The sequence below is a fragment of the Canis aureus genome, chromosome 12, assembly GCF_053574225.1.
Source record: "Canis aureus isolate CA01 chromosome 12, VMU_Caureus_v.1.0, whole genome shotgun sequence".
Lineage (NCBI taxonomy): Eukaryota > Metazoa > Chordata > Mammalia > Carnivora > Canidae > Canis > Canis aureus.
In genome coordinates, this window is record NC_135622.1 from 4,733,139 (window position 1) to 4,756,304 (window position 23,166).

A 23,166-nucleotide genomic window follows, 5' to 3' on the forward strand; every position below is an offset into this window, starting at 1 on the left:
CAGGGCAGCCCCGGTGCCGCAGTGGTTTAGCGCCGCCTGCTGCTCAGGGCGTGATCATGGAGACCTGGGATCGAGTTCCACGTCAGGCTCTCTGTATGATGCCTGCTTCTCCCTCTGCCTGTGTCTCTGCCTCTCTCTCTCTCTCTCTGTCTTTATGAATAAATAAATAAAATATTAAAAAAAAAAAAGGAAAGCAGTAAGAGTCAATTTTAGTATATGTGCTGCCGAAGCGAGCACAAGCAGTAAGAGTCAAAGAAAGGAAGATAACCTTGACTGTAGCCTACCTTTTTTTCTTTCCAAAGTTGAAAATATTACCTAGGTGGGTCTACTTTGTTGAATAACAAATATTTAATCGATAAAGGAGCCCTATTAAAAAAAAAGCCATTATTTTATTATACGAGTGTCCAGATTTCATTTGTCCTAACAACTAAATCTTAACTGGTAATATATTTTATAAATTTTTAAATATTACAAAGTTACATGTAGTGCAAGTATGTCTTCATTTCATTTCAGACCCTTTCCCCTTAGACAACTACAGTTTCCAGTTTATTGAGTATCCTTCCAGAAATATTCAGTATATATATAAATATATTTAAATGTATATGTGTGGACATACATTCATAATCCTCAGTTTTTGTTTTTGCATAGAGGATATGCATGCTGTAAATTGCTTGCCATTGTTTTGTTTTATAATGCTTAAGTTCTGTCAGAGACATCTATTTTTTTCATTTTAGTAATTTTTTAAAAAGATTTTATTTATTCAGAGAGAAAGGTAGAGACACGTGCAGATGGAGAAGCAGGCTCACACAAGGAGCCCAGACCCCGGGATCATGCCCTGAGCTGAAGGCAGACGCTCAACTGTTGAGCCATCCAGGTGTCCCCATTTTAGTAATTTTTATTTAGGCTTATATTTCTTGCTGCTAACTATTTGCTGAATCCTACCAGATATTCTTGAAAACAACTGTAACTTGGCTACCAGAAAGGAATAGTTGCAAAACATTGGAGAAAATAATTCTCCAAGAGGACTTTTGAGACTTACTGAGTAGTAATAAGTGTGAAGAGGGGAGGATATTTCAATTTTGGGGGAAGGATCAACTTTTTCAAACAGTTCTGGGAATTGTTCCAAAGGAGAATTCCTGATTATAACTGATAGATGCTATTGGTAGAACTGTATTATGCATTTGAATGTCATAGAGATAACCACTTGTCTTATTTATATTTCTCAGTTAGCTCAGGCCCTGAGTCATTGTCTCTATTTCCACAAAATCTAGTAGTCACAAACTATATGCAGATCCAGAAAGGTTCAGTTGTCCTTTCCCCAACCATAAAAAAAGACTGTCACAATTCATTTTACATAGTGGGTCATTATGTCTGGGAGAGGTATCACTAAATTTCTTTATTTATTTTAAACAATTGGAATTTTCCACTCTGGACAATGAAAGTCTTACTTGCATTGTATAAGTCAGCATTAAATTTCCTTGGTGGATGCTACTCTTTGTTTTTTGTTGTGCTGTTTTAATTTTTATATTTTAATTTTTTGTTTTTATTTTATTTAAATTCAACTTGCCAACATACTGTATATAACACCCAGTGTGGATGCTACTTTTGAAAGTTGTAATTTATTATCTCTTTTCATTGATTTGTTAAAATGTCATTTTGTTATATTTTCCAGACACCTATAAAATCATTTTTAATAATATCAAGCCTTTGAAACTCCAGGTACAATGTCAGAGTTACTAGTATCCATAATACTGCTTCTCAAACTTTAGTGCATATACAGAATCACCTGGGGTTTCTTGTGAAGGTGAAGATTCTAATTCAGTAGGTCTGGGCTGGCTTAGTTGGTAGAGCATGCAACTCTTGAGTGTGGGGTTGTGAATGCAAGCCCCATGTTTGGCCTAGAGATTACTTAAAAAAAAAATTAAATGTAATTCAGTAGGCCTGAGGTAGGGCCCAAGGTTCTATGCTCTGATTTATTCCTAGGTGATGCTGCTGCTTCCAGCCACTGACTATACTTTTTTTTTTTTTTTTTTTTAATTTTTATTTATTTATGATAGTCACAGAGAGAGAGAGAGGCAGAGACACAGTCAGAGGGAGAAGCAGGCTCCATGCACCGGGAGCCCGATGTGGGATTCGATCCCGGGTCTCCAGGATCGCGCCCTGGGCCAAAGGCAGGCGCCAAACCGCTGCGCCACCCAGGGATCCCTAACTATACTTTGAGTAGTAAGGATCTAGAAGACTCATTCTTGAGATTCAAAGTTAATATGTAAATTATAAGGCTCTCTTTTCAGTTCCGGTTACGTGTTTCCACTAGGAGTTAGTAGCATCTGATTTAAAGCATATTTTGTGTCCTGGAAATAGACTCTTTGTATTTGAAGTGGAATTCAGTTACTTCTTCATGTTTGCCCATTTTTCTTCTGCTCTCCTGTTATTCTCAAACACTGAATATTCTTGGGGTTGGATTTTTTTTTTTTTTAAGATTTTATTTATTTATTCATGAGAGACACACAGAGAGAGGCAGAGACATAGGCAGAGGGAAAAGTAGGCTCCATGCAGGGAGCCTGATATGGGACTCGATCCTGGGACTCCAGGATTAGACCTGAGCTAAAGGCAGATGCTTAACTGTTGAGCCACCCAGGAGTCCTATTAGGGTTGGATTAGTTGAGGATTTACATCTGTGAAGGAACAGTATAACTTTTGCCATTAATTTAATAACGGGTTTAACTGAAAATTTTATGAGACTTAACCTATCTCCATACAAAAACACTTCCTTCCAAAAGTTGGTAGATCTTTGCTCTATCCTGTGGCAGTGAGAAGAGGAAAATTTAGATCATGCAGAGAATAGTGTTTCTTTTTTTTTAAAGATAGATTTATTTATTTATTTATTTATTTATTTATTTATTTATTTATTTATTTATTTATTTATTTATGATAGACAGAGAGAGAAAGAGGCAGAGACACAGGAGGAGGGAGAAGCAGGCTCCATGCCGGGAGCCCAACGCGGGACCTGATCCCGGGACTCCAGGATTGCACCCCGGGCCAAAGGCAGGCGCTAAACCGCTGAGCTACCCAGGGATCCCCTTTTTTTTCTTTTTAAGATTTTATTTATTTATTCATGAGAGACAGAGAGAGAGAGGCAGAGACACAGGCAGAAGGAGAAGCGGGCTCCATGCAGAGAGCCTGATGTGGGACTTAATCCCGGGTCTCCAGGATCATACCCTGGGCTGAAGGCGGCGCTAAACCGCTGAGCCACCTGGGCTGCCAGAGAATAGTGTTTTTTAAGTTAGGTTTTCCTTCCTCAACAAATCCTGTATTTTCTGTATTTAGCAGATATGATCCCAAGTAGAAGTTGTTGGGATGAAGGGATTATTTCCTTGATCAGAGAGATAAAGAACATTGTTTAAGTAATAATCTAAAACTGTCTCTTAAAAACTTCTGTGCACCAAAGAAAGCAGTGAAAAGATAACCCATGTAATGGAAGAAAATACTTGTAAGTCATGTATCTGATAAGAGGTTAATATCTACAATATATATGAAGAATTACAGCAATTCAGCAAAACAAAACAACCTGATTAAAAATGGGCAAATGGGATGCCTGGGTGGCTTAGTGGTTGAGCATCTGCCTTTGGCTCAGAGCGTGATCCCAGAGTCCCTGGATTGAGTCCCACATTGAGCTCTCTGCATGGAGCCTGCTTCTTCTTCTGGCTGTGTCTCTGCCCCTCTCTCTGTGTCTCTCGTGAATAAATAAATAAAATCTTTTAAAAAAAATGGGCAAATGACTTGAATACACATTTTTCAAGAGCAGATATGCAGAAGGCCAACAAATATATGAAAAGATGTTCAGCATCGCTAATCATTAGAGAAATGCAAATTGAAATTACAGTGAGATACCATGTGACATCCATGATGATGGGTACCATCAAAGAAACAGAAAATAAGTTGGATAAGGATGTGAAAAGAGGGAACCCTTTTGCACTATTGGCCGGAATGTAAATTGTAATTTAACCACTGTGGAAAACAGTATGGAGATTCTTCAAAAAACTAAAAATAGAATTATTGTAGATTCAGCAGCTGCACTCCTGGTCATAAATATCCAAAATAATTGAAAGCAGGGTCTTAGATTTTTGCACACACAAGTGCACTGCCCCATTTTCACAATATCCAAGAGGTGGAAGCAACCTAATATCCATTGACAGATGACTACATAAAGAAAATGTGAACATATATGTCCAATGGAATATTGTTCAGCCTTAAAAAGGAAGGAAATCCTGGCATATGCTACAACATGGATGAATGTTGAAGACATTTGACTAAGTAAAATAGGCCAGTCACAAAAAGACTGTATGATCTCACTTATATGAGATCTATCTATCTATCTATCTATCTATCTATCTAAAGTAGTCAAAATTAGAGACAAAGTATAGAGATGGTTACTCGAGCTGGGAATTGGATTGGGAGCAGGTGGGAAGAGGATGTTTAGTGTATATAATGAGTCTCAGTTTTGCAAGATTAGAAAGTTCTATAGATCAGTTGCACAACAATGTTAAGTATAGCACTACTGAATTGTATCCTTAAAAATGGTTAAGATGGGGATCCCTGGGTGGCGCAGCGGTTTGGCGTCTGCCTTTGGCCCAGGGCGCGATCCTGGACACCCAGGATCGAATCCCACGTCAGGCTCCTGGTGCATGGAGCCTGCTTCTCCCTCTGCCTCTCTCTCTCTGTGTGTGTGTGACTATCATAAATTAAAAAAAAAAAAAAAATGGTTAAGATGGTTATTATGTGCCATGTTTTTTTGTTGTTGTTGTTGCCATAATTAAAACAAAACTATCCCTAATCTCAGAGTGGTGCTGACAGGGCAGTTAGCTGTGCCCTTTAGGAGATTATCATCTTGTTTTGCAGTATCTGATAAGTAAGGTTAAAGGAGAACATCAGAAGACAAATAATAGCAATATCTCTATTGCTTTGTGATGCTTTTCCATTGGCTTTTTTTTCCCTATTGAATACTTTTACTCCTTTCTAGTTTTTATTTCAGATGAAGTAGACATAACAAGTATAATGCTTTGGGCTAATCTTATCTTTCTTCTTCAGGTGTGATGATGATCAGATGTCTAATGATAAGGAGCGATTTGCCAGGTAATGTAGTAGAGCATCTTGGACCATGTTGTGGGACCAGGCAATTCAAGTGTATAGATTTTTAATTTGATCTCATTAGTAGTCAATTTCTCTGGCTAGTCTTCTTATTCTGAAAGCTGGCAAAATTTCGTATGACAGTTATTGTTTATGGTCAGGTAACATGGCTTCAAACTGATGGTACAATTTACACAATGTTTTTATGTATATAATAGGTAGTTATACGGTGAACTTGCAGGTGTCCACAGGAACACGTTAGGAATTTCTTGGTTGCATTTATTATTAAATGGGTTCACAAAATCTGTACAGATAATAGTTTTCTTTTAAAAATGGCAACAGAAACAATTTTTGTGGAGTTGAATTTTGATTGGAATAAATTTAAATTTTGTTAAGATTATGAAAAATACTTTGCTTTTTTATTAAATATAAATCCTTCTCAACTATTGAGTTGATTTATGTTTAATAAAAAGCAAATATATGTTTTTAGAAAGTTGATTCTAAATTTTATATTTTAACAGTGAATTACTTTGTTTTTTAAAAATTGAGTTTGCAGCCACCTCAGAAAAATGAATAATAAAAAATCCAGAGCTTAACTGAGTACTTATATTTATTGCAAATGTTGCTAATCTGGGGACCATACTTTGAGAACCACTGTTGGAGGGCTAAGAAATACCAGTCACAGGGATCCCTGGGTGGCGCAGCGGTTTGGCGCCTGCCTTTGGCCCAGGGCGTGATCCTGGAGACCCGGGATCGAATCCCATGTCGGGCTCCCGGCATGGAGCCTGCTTCTCCCTCTGCCTGTGTCTCTGCCTCTCTCTCTCTGTGTGACTATCATAAATAAATAAAAATTTATTAAAAAAAAATACCAGTCACAGTAGCTTATATCTGAAGCAATAAGATGCCATCATGGGCTTTGAAAAAGAGATTTTAATAAATAAAATGTATGTGGGATTTTTCTCTAGTAGCTGTGTAGAAGATTGATTAAAGAGAAGCACTGTAGTCAGGGAGGTAGATGGGAGGCTGTTGAAATAATTAATATAGCTATAAAATCATGAGTGCTTGGGCTAGAGTCGAGGCAATGGCAATAGGAAAGGAGTGATTTGGGATCCCTGGGTGGCGCAGCGGTTTGGCGCCTGCCTTTGGCTCAGGGCGCGATCCTGGAGATCCAGGATCGAATCCCGCGTCGGGCTCCCGGTGCATGGAGCCTGCTTCTCCCTCTGCCTGTGTCTCTGCCTCTCTCTGTGACTATCATAAATAATAAATAAACCAACATTTAAAAAAAAAAAAAAAGGAAAGGAGTGATTTAAGAGATTTTCACAGAATTTATTTAATGAAATAGGTACTTATAAATACTTGAGGATATAAACCATACTAAAATGAGAAGTTAATTATAGATATTTGGGGAATAGTTTTTCAAACTGTGTTAGAAAGTCAAGCATTATGGGCACCTGGCTGGCTCAGATATTAGAGTATGCAGCTCCTGATCTTAGGGTCCTGAATTCAAGCCCCACATTGGGTTTAAAGATTGCTTAACTAAATAAACTTAAAAAAAAAAAAAAAAAAAGAATGAAAGTCAAGCCATCAAATAGTACTGGTCATAAAGGTTCCCAGTCTCTTGATTTAAATTCCAAAAAGCTATGAAGACATGACCTGAATTATTTTAGTCTTCATTTGTCCTCCTTAATGTAAATATTAAAACATTTACAGATTTCATTCAGAGATAAGAGTAGATAAGGGATTATGGATTTCTACTTGTAGGAGCAGTAATAATAAGAATTTTAGATATTTAACTTTCTTTTTAATAACTTATTCCTGTAAGAGATGATTTGCCAGTTTACCTCACATATTCTCCTGGGAATTTAGTAGAGGGTCTTCAAAGCTGAAAATATATGTATTTTCTCAATTCTTTGAAATAAAGGATTTGTAGTTTGTTAAGGAACCATAATAACCACTGAACATGTTTAAACTACTGAATGTAAGACCGTTCTCTTGCGTTTCTCATCAGTATACATAAGTTTTCATATTTTTGTTCTTATTGTTACTGTATTATTTTGAGTCTCTTTTTTCCTGTGGAACATTTAGTAGAAACTTTCCCAGGTATTGATAAAATCATTGTACATGTCACTTGTTTTTTTTTTTTTTTTTAGATTTATTTTTTTATTTTAGAATGAGAGCGAGAACAGGCAAGTGAGTGAGTGAGCATGGGAAGGAAGGACAGAGAGAGAGAGAGGGAGGGAGAGAGAATCCCAAGCAGGCTCCACAGCAAGCACATAGCCTGTTGTGGGGGGGCTACATCTCACCATTCTGCGATCATGACCTGAGCCAAAACCAAGAGTTGGACACTTAATCAGCTGTGCCATTCAGGTGCCCCTGTACGTGTCACTTTTAATAATGAAATAGTGTTAATATATCATACTTAGACATTTTATTTGAGGTTTCTTTATATATATATGTTGTTTTTAATGGAGCTGATTACTGATACACTGGTCTACCAATACCTTGATGTTTCTTCAGTTGCCACCAACCCTTATAGTTTTCTGTTTATCTGAAAAACTTAATGGGAATCCTTTGAGCCTCCTCTAGGGGAGGGGCAGTTGGCATAGGGATCCACCAGTGTCAGGGCTTTACTACTAATTTATGGGAGAGTGAATAAACAGAAATTTACTACTTTATCAAATCAGTGATAGGGGATATGCCAAAAACCTAATTCTTAAGTTTTATTTATGTAATTTCTCCAGTGAAACCTGTTTGGTTATCTGTGAGTGCATGTCTGTGTGTCTGCATGTTACAGAGAGATTTGTATTTGTGATCATTTGTTCGACATTCTTATTATGATTTACTCTTTGATTTTTTTTTTTTAAATTGTAGAATAGCATATGTGGGGGTGCCTGGGTGGCTCAGTTGTTAAGCAGCCAGCTTTAAAAAAATTTTTTTTAATTTAAATTCAACTTCCAAACATACAGTATAACACCCACTGCTCATCCCATCAAATGCCCTCCTTAGTGCCCGTCACCCAGTTACCCCATCCTCCACCCACCTCCCCTTCCACAACCCTTTGTTTCCCAGAGTTAGGAGTCTCATCGTTTGTCTTCCTCTAATTTTTCCCCACTCAGTTGCCCTCATTTCCCTTATAATCCATTTCACTATTTCTTATATTCCACATATAAATGAAACCATGTGATGATTGTCCTCTGATTAACATATTTCACTTAGCATAATAACCTCTAGTTCCATCCTCGTCAAAGCAAATGATGGTTATTTGTCATTTCTGATGGCTGAGTAATAACCCATTGTATATATATATACCACATCTTCTTTATCCATTTATCTGTTGAAGGACATCGTGGCTCCTTCCATAGTTTGAAGCAGCCAACTCTTGATTTTGACTTAGGTAGTGATCTCAGAGTCCTGGGATCAAGCCCCGCATCAGGCTCTGTGCTTAGTGATGAGTCTGCTTGAGGATTGTCTCTTTCCTTCTGCCCTTCCCCTCTCTCAAGTAGATAAATAAATCTTTTTTTTTTAAGATTTTATTTATTTATTCATAAGAGACACACACACACAGAGGCAGAGACACAGGCAGAGCGAGAAGCAGGCTCCATGCAGGGAACCTGACATGGGACTTGATCCTGGGTCTCCAGGATCAGGCCCTGGGCTGAAGGTGGCGCTAAACCACTGAGCCACCTGGGCTGCCCGTAAATAAATAAATCTTTTTTTTTTTTTTTTTAAAGATTTTATTTATTTATTCATGAGAGACACAGAGAGAGAGAGAGAGGCAGAGACACAGGCAGAGGGAGAAGCAGGCTCCATGCAGGGAGCCCAAAGTGGAACTTGATCCCAGACTCCAGGACCACGCCCTGGACCAAAGGCAGGCGCCAAACCGCTGAGCCACCCAGGGATCTCCGTAAATAAATAAATCTTTAAAAAAAAATAGCATATGTGAATATAACTTTATTTTGGAAGAAGTGTGTGAAAATGGTATTCCCTTGTTTGGTTCTTATTCAAACTCTATTTTGTTGGTCTCTACAGAGATTGATGGCAAAGTGTTTTCTGTGTTCAGACTATGTTAATTTATAATGAATATTGGCCTTGCTTTTATGTCCACCTTTGTCCTGTAAATTACTTTTTCTTTATCCTAATAAATGGCTTTATAGAATTATAGGCAAGGTTCCTGTGTATATTTTAATTTTCCCTTCTCTGCATCTATTTTGTTCTATTTCCTTTTTCCTTCCCTTTCCCCTCTCCTTCTTTCCATTTATCCATCCATCTATCTTCTTTTTTTTTTCTTTCTTTTTATTTTAATTTTAGCTTAGTTCATTAATTCTGTTTTTAGGTCGGATGATGAGCAGAGCTCTGCGGATAAAGAGAGACTTGCCAGGTAGGAAAACAGTATCTTTCAGCATGATGAAGCAGATGATGCTGCTTTTTCCTTTTTCTTACTCTGCTCTTTTCTTCCCCTTTCTCTTTGTGTCTTTCCTTATCTGTGGCAAGAGAGGACAAGATTTTTTAGAAGTTTGTGTGTAACAGGAACTTTGGCCTCCCCCATCAGAAAGTGGGTGAGTTGAGGGAACTTTACTAAGGAATTTAAGAAATTGCTATTAGTTTTATAGTTTTCTCTTTTCCTCTTTATCTCAGCACTGTTTTACAAAATAAAAGGCTTTAGAAGCAGGGCAGTGATGCCTGTTGGTGCTTTCACAGGAAAATACTCTTTTATCAGAAGGCTAATAAATACCTCTGTGTTTGCAATTAGTTCTCAATATTTAGGCCTTAGCATTTATTCCACACCTCTCTAGAAAGCACACCTTTCTAGACTCACAGGCTAGATTACTGTGTCATAGTAGTATCGTCTTGCTTTGGTGATTGAATCTTTTGTGGTTTCTTGGAAAAGTTTTAGCAGCCTTGATGTGGCTTTTGAAAAGATTAGCCTTTTGGACTTCAGTGTCAGAAATCCATCAGATACTAAGAAGATGGGTGCTTTAAGTTTGAAAGTTGAATATTCTGTTTCTCAGGCAAATTAACAAATAGGACCTATATAGTGAGACCTTTTTGCCATTTGGGAAGGAGGCTGTAAAGTTCTCTTTGGAGACTTTTGTCAATAACGTAGAAATATTACGATATGGTAATATTGTAATGGTATGCCCAGATTTTTCTGTTTTCTGGCTTCTATGATTTGAGACCACTCAGTAGGAGATATTGATACCAATGCCTGGTTTTACTACTTTTCCCCCCTCATCTCATTTCCTTTTTCAGCAGGTCCACAAGCCCATTTTGTTGTCCTTTCCTGCTAACTCTTTAATTCTTCGAAAAGCTGATTTGGCATGATATGGTGGGAAGACCATTGCATTAATTGGGAATGAGTTCTTCCTTTGGGAAAATCACTTATTGCTTAACCTTATAGTTTGCTCTTCTCTTAAAAAGATTTATATTAGGTCAGTTTTCATTTTTCTTTTTGTTTTGACAAAGAACTTTTATTCAGATAGGATCCTTAAATAGTAAGGGAAGTAAATAAAAAAGATAAAGCAAAAGCTGCTCAAGACGAAGCAGTAAAGCAGCACATTGTTTTTTTCTCTTTGAGGCATCCTGGTTGAAGACACTGAGAAACTATGGGGCTTTTCAGAAATCCTACTTGAAAACTACTGGGTTATTATTTTTAACAATGATAAAATTCTGTTTTGATTTTGAGGAAATCAGTGTTGGAGAAGTGGTCTACTTATGCTGTTGAGATCCAAATTGTCTGTTTTCAGGCCTTTTCCTCCTCACTCCACTTTTATCCTCCAATTCATTTGGTTCCAACTAGTGACCCAAAGGGATCTCTAATAGATGATGTCTTAGAATCTTTTGAGCTCAATGCACTGGCACCACATCCAGATAAAGAAGGTAGGACTTGGTGCATTAATGAGACAAATGAAATTTCAAAATCTTCCATTCTGCCTGCTAGAGTTAAGAGTAAGAGAGAAGCTGAGAACAGGCAACATTTTAGAGACTAAAGGAATCTATGCTATCAATTCTTTTATCAGCTGTTGTGCAATATACTTGTTTTAGAAAAAACTGGCCATTTTAGTTTTAGCCTTTAAAAAGTTGAATTAGTAACCATGGAGTCAGCCAAGCTGAGATTATTTGTCTCTGAGGAACTAAAGTGAATAAAATCAACATCTTTTAAGATTATCATTTCTTAAAACATTTTTTGTTTTGTTCTGGGGGAATGATAATCTATATAGGAAGTGAAAGTTTCCAGGAGATAGAATTGCTAGTAACTGTTTATTCTCTGTCTGCCTTGTTAGTTTCTATTCCATGCTTGTTCTGCATGAGAAGATTGGCAAACTTGACTCTACCTTCTGAGACTTAAGCACTCCTCAATCTAAAAACTATATTTCTTCAGCAGCTCACTCCATATTTATATCACTTTACCTGCTCCCAAACGGCCAGATGTGACCACCTCCTTTCTCCATGCAGGGAAAATCATAGTGAAATTGAACGACGACGACGGAACAAGATGACAGCCTACATCACAGAACTGTCAGACATGGTGCCCACCTGTAGTGCCCTGGCTCGAAAACCAGACAAGTTAACCATCTTACGCATGGCAGTCTCTCACATGAAGTCTTTGCGAGGAACTGGGAATACATCCACTGATGGCACCTACAAGCCTTCGTTCCTCACTGATCAGGTGTCTGAGATGTACAACTCTGAGATAGAATCTGTTGAAAGTTTTGATCTTTTGGGGGTAGATGACCATAATTCTAACTAATGTCTTATATTGGAAGTCAGAGAAGAGCTGAGTCTGTATATTACTTAAAGTACAAGAATTCAGCTGTTAGGGAAAATTTTATTTATTTATTTATCTATTTATTTATTTATTTATTTATAAAGATTTTATTTATTCATGAGAGAGAGACAGAGAGAGAGAGAAAGAGGCAGAGATACAGGCAGAGGGAGAAGCAGGCTCCATGCAGGGAGCCTGGCGCAGGACTCCTTCCTGGGTCTCCAGGATCATGCCCTGGGCTGAAGGCAGCGCTAAACTGCTGAGCCACCCAGGCTGCCTGCTGAGCCACCTGGGCTACCCTGTTAAGGAAAAATTTCCACCATGAGAAAGTAGTTTCAATTCCTGGCTATAATATTCATTAGCAAGCAAAAAAAAAAAAAAAAAAAATATTCATTAGCATTGGAACAATGAGAAGTACAGAAGACTTGTGCAAACTATTTGGTAAGCCTATAGGTATTTTTTTTTAAAGATTTTATTTGAGAGTGAGAACATGCACTAGCAGGTGGGGGGAGGGCAGAGGGAGAGTGAGAAGCAGACACTCTGCTGAGCAGGGACCCTGATGCTCGATTCCAGGACCCTGGGATCATGACCTGAGCTGAAGGCAGAGCAGACACTTAACCTAGGCACTGCAAGCTTATAGCTATTTTAAACTTCACTCGTGGATGTAGCTTATATGATGAAACAAGTGGAATTGTAGGAAGAAGAGATGACCATGTCCATGGAACCAGTTCTCTTCGTTGGCTGTAGGGTTATAGAAGATGGAAGAAATCTATTTCTTATTCCTGAAGCAGCTTTCAGTTTTAGTGATACAAGGAGTCTAACAAGGCAGTCATCATTCCTTAGAGATTTGCTCTGTTACATGTAATGAGAAAAATAGGTAAGGCAAAAACATTTCTAGCTGCTTGGGATGTCAGTCTGAATGTGAATATGTGAGTTTTTGGAAATCAGTCTGAATATGAATATTTGAATGGCTAGATACACACATAAGTGAAAAATGGGAGGAAAATGTGTTTAAGGAAGAAAAACCTCTTTTTAAAGATTTTATTTATTTTTTGTTTGTTTGTTTATTTAAGAGAGAGAGAGTGTGTATGTGACCTGGGCAAGGGCCAGAGGGAGAAGGAGAGAATCTCAAGCAGACTGTACACTGAGCGTGGAGCTTGATGTAGGGCTGGATCCCCTGACCCATGAAATCGTGACCGGAACTGAAATCAAGTGTCAGACACTCAACTGACTGAGCCATCCAGGCACCCTGAGAAATAACCTTTTTAAAACACATTAATAATTTATATGGGACTAGATAAATATATAGTGGAGGATGGCTAAAGTGAATAGAATGATCAGGTCTGAGTAGGGATGGTCATCAGCAAAGACTTCTAAGAGTAAGAAAGCCATGTTCTGTTTTGATTATTAAAAATAACACATGGCTATTGCAGAAAAATTTGGAAGATAGGAAATATAAGGAAGAAAAAATTGGCCTATAATGTCACCCTTTCATTCAGAGGCTTAGAAGGAAGGAATGTGGTTTGGAAGAAAGTAATAATAATTTTCCAGGGGATCCCTGGGTGGCTCAGTGGTTTGGTGCCTACCTTTGGCCCAGGGCGTGATCCTGGAGTCCTGGGATTGCGTCCCACGTTGGGCTCCCTGCATGGAGCCTGCTTCTTTCTCTGCCTGTGTCTCTGCCTCTCTCTCTCTCTGTGTCTCTCTCATGAATAAATAAATAAAATCTTAAAAAATTTTTTTTTCTAAACAGGGGTATCTATATGAAAGCACACATAGCATGGATTTTATATACATACATATATGGATTTATATACATTGAAATGGTTAATCAGTTTATTCTAACAATCTATGTAGAGATACTGATTGAACAGACTCCAGTTATGCACCTTTTGTGGGCTAATCAGGTACTTTGTGCTATGAAAAGAATAAAGAGATTAGAGATAGTCATTAGTGGCAATAGATCTGTAAATAAATAAATCACAATATAAACACACAGTTAGTTGTATCATAGAGGCACAGTATTAAAGTCCTGTAGATGGATAAACATGGAGAGGTAAGGGATTTGTGTCATAAATACTGGGAATAACTTCAGCAAATGCTCTCTCTCTCTCTGTGCCTCCTGTTCTCCTCCACCCCTCTAAAAAACATATATTAGTCTGTGTAGTAGCATTTTAAGGCTGGATTCAAGAGAATGAAAGCAGGAAGACCATTTCTTTAGTCTTGATGTAAGATGACTAGGATGGTGATGTAGTATTGGAAATAGAATTGATAAAACTAATATCACTGGAGCATGAGAGAGAGTAATTAGATTTTGAGTCTTCTAGCCTGATAGGAAGGTGGTACTGTTAATTAAGAAAGGAAATGCTAGAAGAGCACAGAGGATTTTTGGAGGGGGAAATATGACTAGTTTTGAAATGTTGAAATTGAGTTGCTGGTAGAGTATCTAATTGGAAATATTTAAAAGTTAGTTGGAATTTAGGTCTGCTTAAAGCTAAAAAAAAAGTTTAGACCAGTCTAGAGATGTAGACTTGGGGATCATTTCATAGCAGGGAGGAGTGGATATAATCTCTCAGGGATAGAGTATGGTATAAAGAGAGAAGAGAACCTGAGATAGAACCTTGGAAATATCTATACTTAGTACTTGAACTAAGGGAAGAAAGAGTGCCTAAAGCAGAGAAAGGACATTTAGAAAGGGAGTAAAAGTTGGAAGATGGTGTCTTAGAAGCTAGAGAAAAACAGAAGGATGGAATGGATATCACCAGATTCTGGAGAGAGATTAACATCATAAAGACCCAGAAAAGGGGGCTTGAATTGGCAGTTAGGAGGACATTGGTGATCTGCTGCAAACAACAATAATTCTTCAGAGTGATAATTATAGTGGGATTGAGAAATAAGTGAAAGGTAAGAGAATAGAGCCATTGAAGATAACATTAAATAAAACGTGGCACTGAAAAAGAGATGAGCTGGGCAAAATTGAGAAAAGGTTTGTTTAGAATTGAGAAAACTTGATCATGTTTATAGATCTGAGGGGAAAGAGTGAAAATGAGAGTATTTGTAGAGCAAGATCCTAAAAAGAGACCAGAGAGGGTGAGATCAAGGACTAAATTATTGTTAATGGTAAGCCTTTTTATTCCCCATCTTGAGTGAGATAAAGAGGAGGAGGTGGATAGTGACATAGATTGAAGGAATATCTATTAGAAAAAGCTGTCATGAAGGCAATGACACTTAGAGTACAAAGCTGGGGCTGTGGATCAGGCAGGAGCCAGAAACGCTTATGGAGAGAGAGAGAGATGCATAAGGCCTGAAGTGTCTTCTTTTCATGAATAATACTTGACTTTGAAAAGTTCAGTATTAACTTTTATTTCTCTTCCTTGGACAGGAACTCAAACATTTGATCTTGGAGGCAGCAGATGGCTTTCTGTTTATCGTCTCATGTGAGACAGGCCGGGTAGTTTATGTCTCTGACTCAGTGACCCCTGTTTTGAACCAGCCACAGTCTGAATGGTTTGGTAGCACGCTCTATGATCAGGTGCATCCAGATGACGTGGACAAACTTCGTGAGCAGCTTTCCACCTCAGAAAATGCCCTGACAGGTATGAATTATATGGATGGAAAATGGATGGGAAGCCCTTTATTTTTTTCTGAAACAGAAGAGGTGTTTTAGCTCTTCAGTTTGTTCATTGACTCTGACACGCCTTCTAGAATTTTCTCCTATAATGAATATAATTTTTTTCTATCCACATGCAGATAATTTGTAGCTTATCCTTAGAAAATATTTCTTTTTCCTTTTAAAGATTTTATTTATTCATGAGAGAGACACACACAGAGAGAGAGAGAGAGAGAGAGGCAAAGACACAGGCAGAGGGAGAAGCAGACTCCATCCATGTAGGGAGCCCGATGTGAGACTCGATCCTGGAACCCTGGGATCACGCCCTGGGCTGAAGGCAGGCACTAAAATGCTAAGCCACCCCAGGATCCCAGAAAATGTTTCTTTAGTGACAGTACACATGTAAAAGTTTATTAGTGTAAATAAAACAGTAAAAACCAAATCTACAATGAACTTTTTTTCCCATTTTAAAAGAATTAAGTTATCCATGTTTCTGTCTCATTTATATGAGTACCTGCTATTTTTTCTGCCTGTTTGTGCATATCTTTGCTTTATACTGGATTCTGTGATAATAGATTTTTATTTTAGAGGAGAGTGGTTATCAGTGTATAAGTTGTTTTTATTGTTTGTATCTGTACTATTTTTTTGTCTTATTTCTATTTTTGTTTTCTTTCTTCCCCCTATTTTAATGCTCTTTAGTCCTTTTGCAAGTGTCTCACTATAGGAAACACATCTGCGGGCAGCCCCGGTGGCGCAGCGGTTTAGCGCCACCTGCAGCCCAGGGCATGATCCTGGAGACCTGGGCTCGAGTCCCACGTCGGGCTCTCTGCATGGTGCCTGCTTCTCCCTCTGCCTGTGTCTCTGCCTCTCTCTCTAGCTGTGTCCCTATGAATAAATAAATAAAAATCTTAAAAAAAAAAAAAAAAAAAGGAAACACATCTACTCTTTAAGCAACTCTAGAAAAAAATTTAAAAGTGAAAGCAGATCAAAACTGGTAATTAAGGGGCACCTGGGTGACTTAGTTAGTTGAGCATCCCAACTCTTGGTTTCCATTCCCGTTGTGATCTCAGGGTTGTAGGATTGAGCCCCATGTCTGGCTCTATGGTGAGCCAGAGTCTGCTTGAGATTCTCTCTCTCCTCTGTCCCTCCCCCTGCTCTCACACACACATGTTTATGCACATTCTGTCCCTCTCAGTCAATCAAATTTTAAAAACCTGATAATTAAATACAAGAAAGTCTGTTATAATTTAATTGTGTTTTAGTTTTTCCTTCTTTTAGGTTTTTATGAATTTCATTTTTCTAGGTTTTTTTTTTTTTTTTTTAAGATTTTATTCATGAGAGACACAGAGAGAGAGGCAGAGACACAACACAGGCAGAGGGAGAAGCAGTCTTCAAGCAGGGAGCCTGACGTGGGACTTGATCCCGGGTCTCGAGGATCATGCTCTGGGCTGAAGGCAGGCACTAAACCGCTGAGCCACCCGGGCTGCCCAAATTATTAGTTTTTAAACAGTGACATTCCCTCAGTGTGCATGTGTGCACATATGTGTACATGCACGTGCATGAAAGTGGGACCCAAGAATATAGCCTAGCCTCTTTCTTGCCAACACTACTTTCCACTTCCATCTTCTTTCCTTGCACAGAGTTATCTTCAGTGCTGCCTTTGAACTTAAGAATAAGATTCATTGATGGGAATTGAGATATTTTAGACTTGGAAAAAAATCCAACCCCTACTTGGTGTGTTCTTTTATAAGCATGGAGATTGGAGGACAGAATAGGATACTATTTGTCTTTGCCTCTAGTGTCTCTCTCCCTTCCTTTTCACCATATGTAAGAACACACTCCAGACTGCTCTTCACATCATTTTTCAGGGCGTATCCTTGATCTGAAGACTGGAACAGTGAAAAAGGAAGGTCAGCAGTCTTCCATGAGGATGTGTATGGGCTCAAGGAGATCATTTATTTGCCGTATGAGGTAAGTGTCAGGTTGAGGATTGATATAAGAAAAATTAGGAGCAGAGGGTTTTTGTTTTTTTTAATAAAGCTTTTTTTTTTAAGATTATTTACTTATTCATGAGAGACACAGGGAGAGAGAGGCAGAGACATAGGCAGAGAGAGATGCAGGCTACCTGCAGGGAACCTGATGCGGGACTTGATCCTGGAGACCACAGGATCACACTCTGAGCCAAAGGCAGATGCTCAACTGCTGAGCCACCCAGGCGTCCTGAAAAGATACCTCTTAAAGTCACAAAGTAAGTTCAGGTTATACAGTGGAAATTACCTACATTGTACTGAGAGGATGCTTATTAGAAATGATGAGTAGGATATTAAGAAAGGTTTCCTGAGAGTTTTAGAATTTAATATTATGTGACTTAGTGGTTTAGACTAACTTCTGAACCTAGACTGCTAGATTTGCCACTCATTATCTTCTGAAACCTTGAGCAGATTACATAACAACTTTGTGTTATGATTTCTCCTAATATTGGGAATTATATCAACCTCATAAAGTTGTTATAAGGGTGAGATAATATGTGTAAAGATGCTTAGACTAGTGCATTAAACTCTGTGTAAGTTTAATCTATTATTTTAAAGAAATGAAAGGAGGAAAGTAGAGGGTGGGAGAGAATGTCTCAATATGTGAACATGATCTATGTAGAGACATAGGTAAGAGCAAGATAAATAATAAGGAAACATAGCAAATAGATTGGGTTGTGGTATAGAACAGGAATGTGCAAACCACAACTCTGTGAATAAAGTCTTATAGGAACATAACCATGTGCGTTTGTTTATATATTATCTATGGCTGTTTTTATGCTCTGATGGCCTAGTTGCAGTAAATTGTACGATCCACAAAAGCTGAAATATTTACCATTTGGTCCTTTACACAAAATGTATACTGACCCCAATGTAGAGAATTTCTGCAATTGAAGAATATATGGAACATTTTGAACTTCAGATTCTCGGCAGTTATAAGTTTTAGAAATATCAAGCCTGACTTCTTTCTCCTTCTGTGTCTAGTTGTATCCAGAGCCTTTTTTCCTGGCTGTTAATGGATGGAAAGTTATTAAATGGCACAGTTTAATTGCTTTTAATATCTCCGTTCTTTGAAACAGATGTGGCAATAGCTCTGTGGACCCAGTCTCCATGAATAGATTGAGCTTTGTGAGGAACAGATGCAGGTGAGATCCGAAACAATGAAAAACCAAAGAGATGGCTACATACTGGTAGAGATCATCATTTTTTTCAACTATCTTACTGTAGTACTTCCTTTAGCAGCCCTCACATTCATGCTTCACTTCCCAGTTATTTATTTTCTGGCAATATTTTCTGAACTTCTACAGCTTTCCTCATCTTATTTAAATAAGTTGCCCTACTAGTTCCTGCTGCAGTATCTTTTTGTTGCTTTACTTTGGCAAGGTCAGAAATATGGTGTTCACTTTTGGGGAGAAAGGTCAAAAAGTGATCAGTTTTCTAAACATGCAAGAGCCTAAGCTTAAAGGTACTAAGCCAGCGTTGCCTTTTAAATGCTATTGAGTAGGGTTTTCTCCTCACACATGTACTTCTTCTAGGAATGGACTTGGCTCTGTGAAGGATGGGGAACCTCACTTTGTGGTGGTCCATTGTACAGGCTACATCAAGGCCTGGCCCCCAGCAGGTAGGAAAGTTGGATTTCTCTTGTGGTGCAGGAGGTTTGTCACAGAGTCCGAGAAAGTTAGCTAACATTTATCATGTACCATGTATCATGTATGCAAAATGTACTTTGGTATAAACCATGATAAGAAAATAGGAAAAAAAAAAAGCAGACTCCTGCCCCTTTTTTATATGCAGCTGGGGAGATGGATTACTCAGACTTGAAAATGATTCAGTGTTGGCTCTGTCACAGAATGGAATTTTTAAATGTTCAGATTCATAATAGTATATAATGAATACCTATTTTCTCATACTTGTTTGCAAAGAAACAGTTGGCGTTGAAAGCAGTTAATTTGGGAAAGCTTCCTAAAGCAAGAGCAAGACTTTGAGGGAGAAGAGGGAAATGACTTGATTGTAGTAACTTATAAGTGGGATACTCTTTTTAAAGGCTTTAAATCAAGATATGAGCACTTTAGCTTTATTAGAACTTGAAGTCAAACAAACTGTGAGAAGGGTGTTTGGGGTATGGGGATCAGCCTTTTAAACTGGTTTGTCAGAATTTCCAGATCCTACCACTTTATTACTTCCCTGCTGGATGGGTATAATTGGGAAGTGGGATTGTAGGGAAAGTGAAACTAAGATAAAAGGGGGAGGAAAGGTTACCACCTTCGGGAAGAGATTAAACTTTGCATTTGGAATAATGGTTTGATTATGGCATTTTCACTTACTGATGGTATAACTTAGGGTAAGACGCTTGACCTTTATAAAAAGAACCCCTCAATTTTCTCATCTATAATTGGGAGATAATATATCCCATGTGGAATTATTTTGAGGATTAGATTTAGTGTAATAAAAGCACCTAGCCCAGTGTCTGACATATAGTAAGCATTCAGTAAATGGTAGTTAAATGTAATTAAGAAAAACCAATTTTAAGTGTAGTGACATTTGAGCTTTTTAGCTTATATACTGTAAAAACCATACATTTGTAGTATACATGGTCTTTTATACTTCTGTATTGCTCTCACAGAAATAATATTTTTCTTGATAAAAAGACAATATATGTGCAAAGACTAGGGAGAAAATGCAGTCTTTTTCCCTTTCCACATGTAACATTGAAACTTTGCTATCCTTTTTTCCAAAGGACATAAATAAGTAACTATTGGTGTTTGTTTAATTTCATTTTTGATTGTTTGCATATTTTAAAACCACAAGTTGGGCAAGACATTTGTTCTCTGCCTATGATATAGTCATAGAATAAATGACTGTCTTCATATATATTTGGTTTGGCCAGCATAGTTTTTTAGAATACTTTGAGTGGGACTTGTACTCTGCAGTTTGTTACAATTCATATGAGTAAAATATATGAATTAATACATATAAAAATACTTTTTTAAATAAATAATTTTATTTTTTATTTTTTTTTAATTTTTATTTATTTATTCATGAGAGATACACAGAGAGAGGCAGAAACACAGGCAGAGGGAGAAGCAGGCTCCACGCAGGGAGCCTGATGTGGGACTCGATCCTGGGTCTCCAGGATCACACCCTGGGCCGAAGGCAGGCGCCCAACCGCTGAGCCACCCAGGCGTCCCTAAAAAACTTTTAAAACAGTATCTGCAATATGGTAAATTTTGTGCAATTGTTTATTCTTATCATTCAGTACTCTATTGTTTTATATCTAGTCACTTCATACATACATCTGTTTTAAATCATTTTTATCTGAATTGAAGGTGATTGAGTTTGAGGTCCCTGTTAAACCTTTTAACTTCACCTTCTTGAAGGTGTCTCCCTCCCAGATGATGATCCAGAGGCTGGCCAGGGGAGCAAATTTTGCCTAGTGGCCATTGGCAGACTGCAGGCAAGTATGAATTTTCCATATTTGCATCATCTATTTTCCTTTTTCCATTCTTTCTTTTGCTTTCTTTGTACATTTTTAAAAAGGTTTTATTTATTTATTTATTTATGAGAATTTATTTATTTATTTATTTATTTATTTATTTATTTATTTATTTATTTATGAGAGAGAGGCAGAGACATACGCAGAGGGAGAAGTGGCTCCATGCAGGGAGCCTGATGTAGAACTCGATCCCAAGACTCCAGGATCATGCCCTAAGCTGAAGGCAGACACTCAACCACTGAGCCACCCAAGTGTCCCATACATTTATTTTTTTAATTTTATTTCCAGTATGGTTAATATATAGCATTACATTAATTTATTAACATCAATTTTATGAAGTGTATAAGTGATTTCACAATTTTTTTTCTTTTTAAGAGAGGGAGAGAGGTGAGGGGAAGGGGCAGAGGAAGATGGAAAAAGAGAATCTTTTTTTTTAAATTTTTTTAAAAAAGATTTTATTTATTTATTTATTCATAGAGACACACAGAGAGGCAGAGACACAGGCAGAGGGAGCATTTGTGTTGGGTTGTATAATGTCTTCTTTGGAGAAATATTTATTCATGTCTTCTGCCCATTTTTTAGTTGGGTTGTATAATTCTTTATATATTTTGGATACTAACTCTTTATTAGATATGTTACTTGCAGATATCTTCTCCCATTCTGTAGGTTGTCTTTTAGTTTTGTTGATTGTTTCCTTTGCTGTGCAGAAACTTTTTATTTTGATGTAATCCCAACAGTTTGTTTTTGCTTTTGTTTCCCTTGCCTTTGGAGTCATATATAGAAAAATGTTGCTGTGGCCACTGTCAAAGAAATTATTTCCTATTCTATTTTCGAGGATTTATTTATTTATTTATTTGTTTTATTTATTTTTTTTTTTCGAGGATTTAAAAACAATGTGTATTCTGATGTTTTTAGGGTGGAATGTTCTGAGTATATTCGTTAGATCCATCTGGTCCAATGTGTCATTCAAAGCCACTGTTTCCTTGTTGATTTTCTGTTTGGATAATCTATCCATTGGTGTAAGTAGGATGTTAAAGTCCCCTACTATTATTGTTTTACTGTCAATTACTTCCTTCATATTTATTATTAGCTGCTTTATGTATTTGGGTATTGCCATGTTGAGTGCATAAATATTTATAGTTGTTATATCTTCTTTTTGGATCATTCCTTTTATGATTATATAGTATTCTTCTTTGTCTTTTGTTATAGTCTTTGTTTTAAAGTCTATTTTGTGTGATATGAATATTGCTACCCTGGCTTTCTTTATACTTCCATTTGCATGATAAATGGTTTTCCAACTCTTGACTTTCTTTTTTTTTTTTTTTAAGATTTTATTTATTTATTCATAGAGACACAGAGAGAGAGAGAGAGGCAGAGATACAAGCAGAGGGAGAAGCAGGCTCCACGCAGAGAGCCTGACGTGGGACTCGATCCAGGGTCTCCAGGATCACACCCTGGGCTGCAGGCGGCGCTAAACCGCTGCGCCACCGGACTGCCCCAACTCTTGACTTTCAATCTGCATATGTCTTTAAGTCTGAAAGGAGTCTCTAGTAGGCAACATACAGATGGGTCTGGTTTTTTATCCATTCTGTTATCCTGTATCTTTTGATTGAAGTATTTAGTCCATTTTCATTGAAAGTGTTGATAAGTATCACCATTTTGTTAGTGGCTTTATGGTTTTGTAGTTCTTTGTTCCTTCTCTTGCTCTCTCCTCTAATGTTTGTTGGCTTTAATGACATGCTTGGATTCTTTCTTATTTTTTGCATACCTTTTACTGGTTTATTTCATGGTTACCATTAGGTTTGTGAATAACATCTTATGCGTATAGAAGTTTACATTAAGTTGATGGTCACTTATGTTTGAATCCATTCTTTATTCCTCTTCCCTTCACGTTTTAGGTATATTGGTGTCATACTTTACATGTTTTTATTTTGTGATTCCCTTAACTGATTTTTATAAACATAATTAATTATACTGGTTTTGTGTTTCCAGCTTTTCTTGCCCCTATTTATGATCTCAAAGAATCCCCTTTAACATTTTTTGTAGGATTGATTTTGTGGTCGTGAATTTCTTTAACTCTTGCTTGTCTGGGAAACTATCTGTCCTTTTGTTGTGAATGATAGTCTTGCTGGAGAGAGCACTCTTG

At 37.5% G+C, this 23,166-nt stretch overlaps 1 protein-coding gene across 8 annotated transcripts in view; it reads left to right on the forward strand.

Annotated features, from left to right (window-relative positions):
• The window catches only part of ARNT (aryl hydrocarbon receptor nuclear translocator), a 70,163-nt gene that overhangs the window by 28,167 nt on the left and 18,830 nt on the right, over positions 1–23,166 (forward strand). For 6 of the 8 annotated variants that reach the window (XM_077842377.1, XM_077842375.1, XM_077842371.1 and 3 more), the window contains 8 exons: positions 5,089–5,133; positions 9,461–9,505; positions 11,581–11,794; positions 15,270–15,483; positions 17,366–17,468; positions 18,607–18,672; positions 19,063–19,148; positions 20,905–20,981. In XM_077842377.1, coding sequence (XP_077698503.1) covers positions 5,089–5,133; positions 9,461–9,505; positions 11,581–11,794; positions 15,270–15,483; positions 17,366–17,468; positions 18,607–18,672; positions 19,063–19,148; positions 20,905–20,981 — 850 coding nt within the window. The remainder of the gene's footprint in view (positions 1–5,088; positions 5,134–9,460; positions 9,506–11,580; positions 11,795–15,269; positions 15,484–17,365; positions 17,469–18,606; positions 18,673–19,062; positions 19,149–20,904; positions 20,982–23,166) is intronic. The other 2 variants (XM_077842373.1, XM_077842374.1) reach the window with 1 other exon arrangement.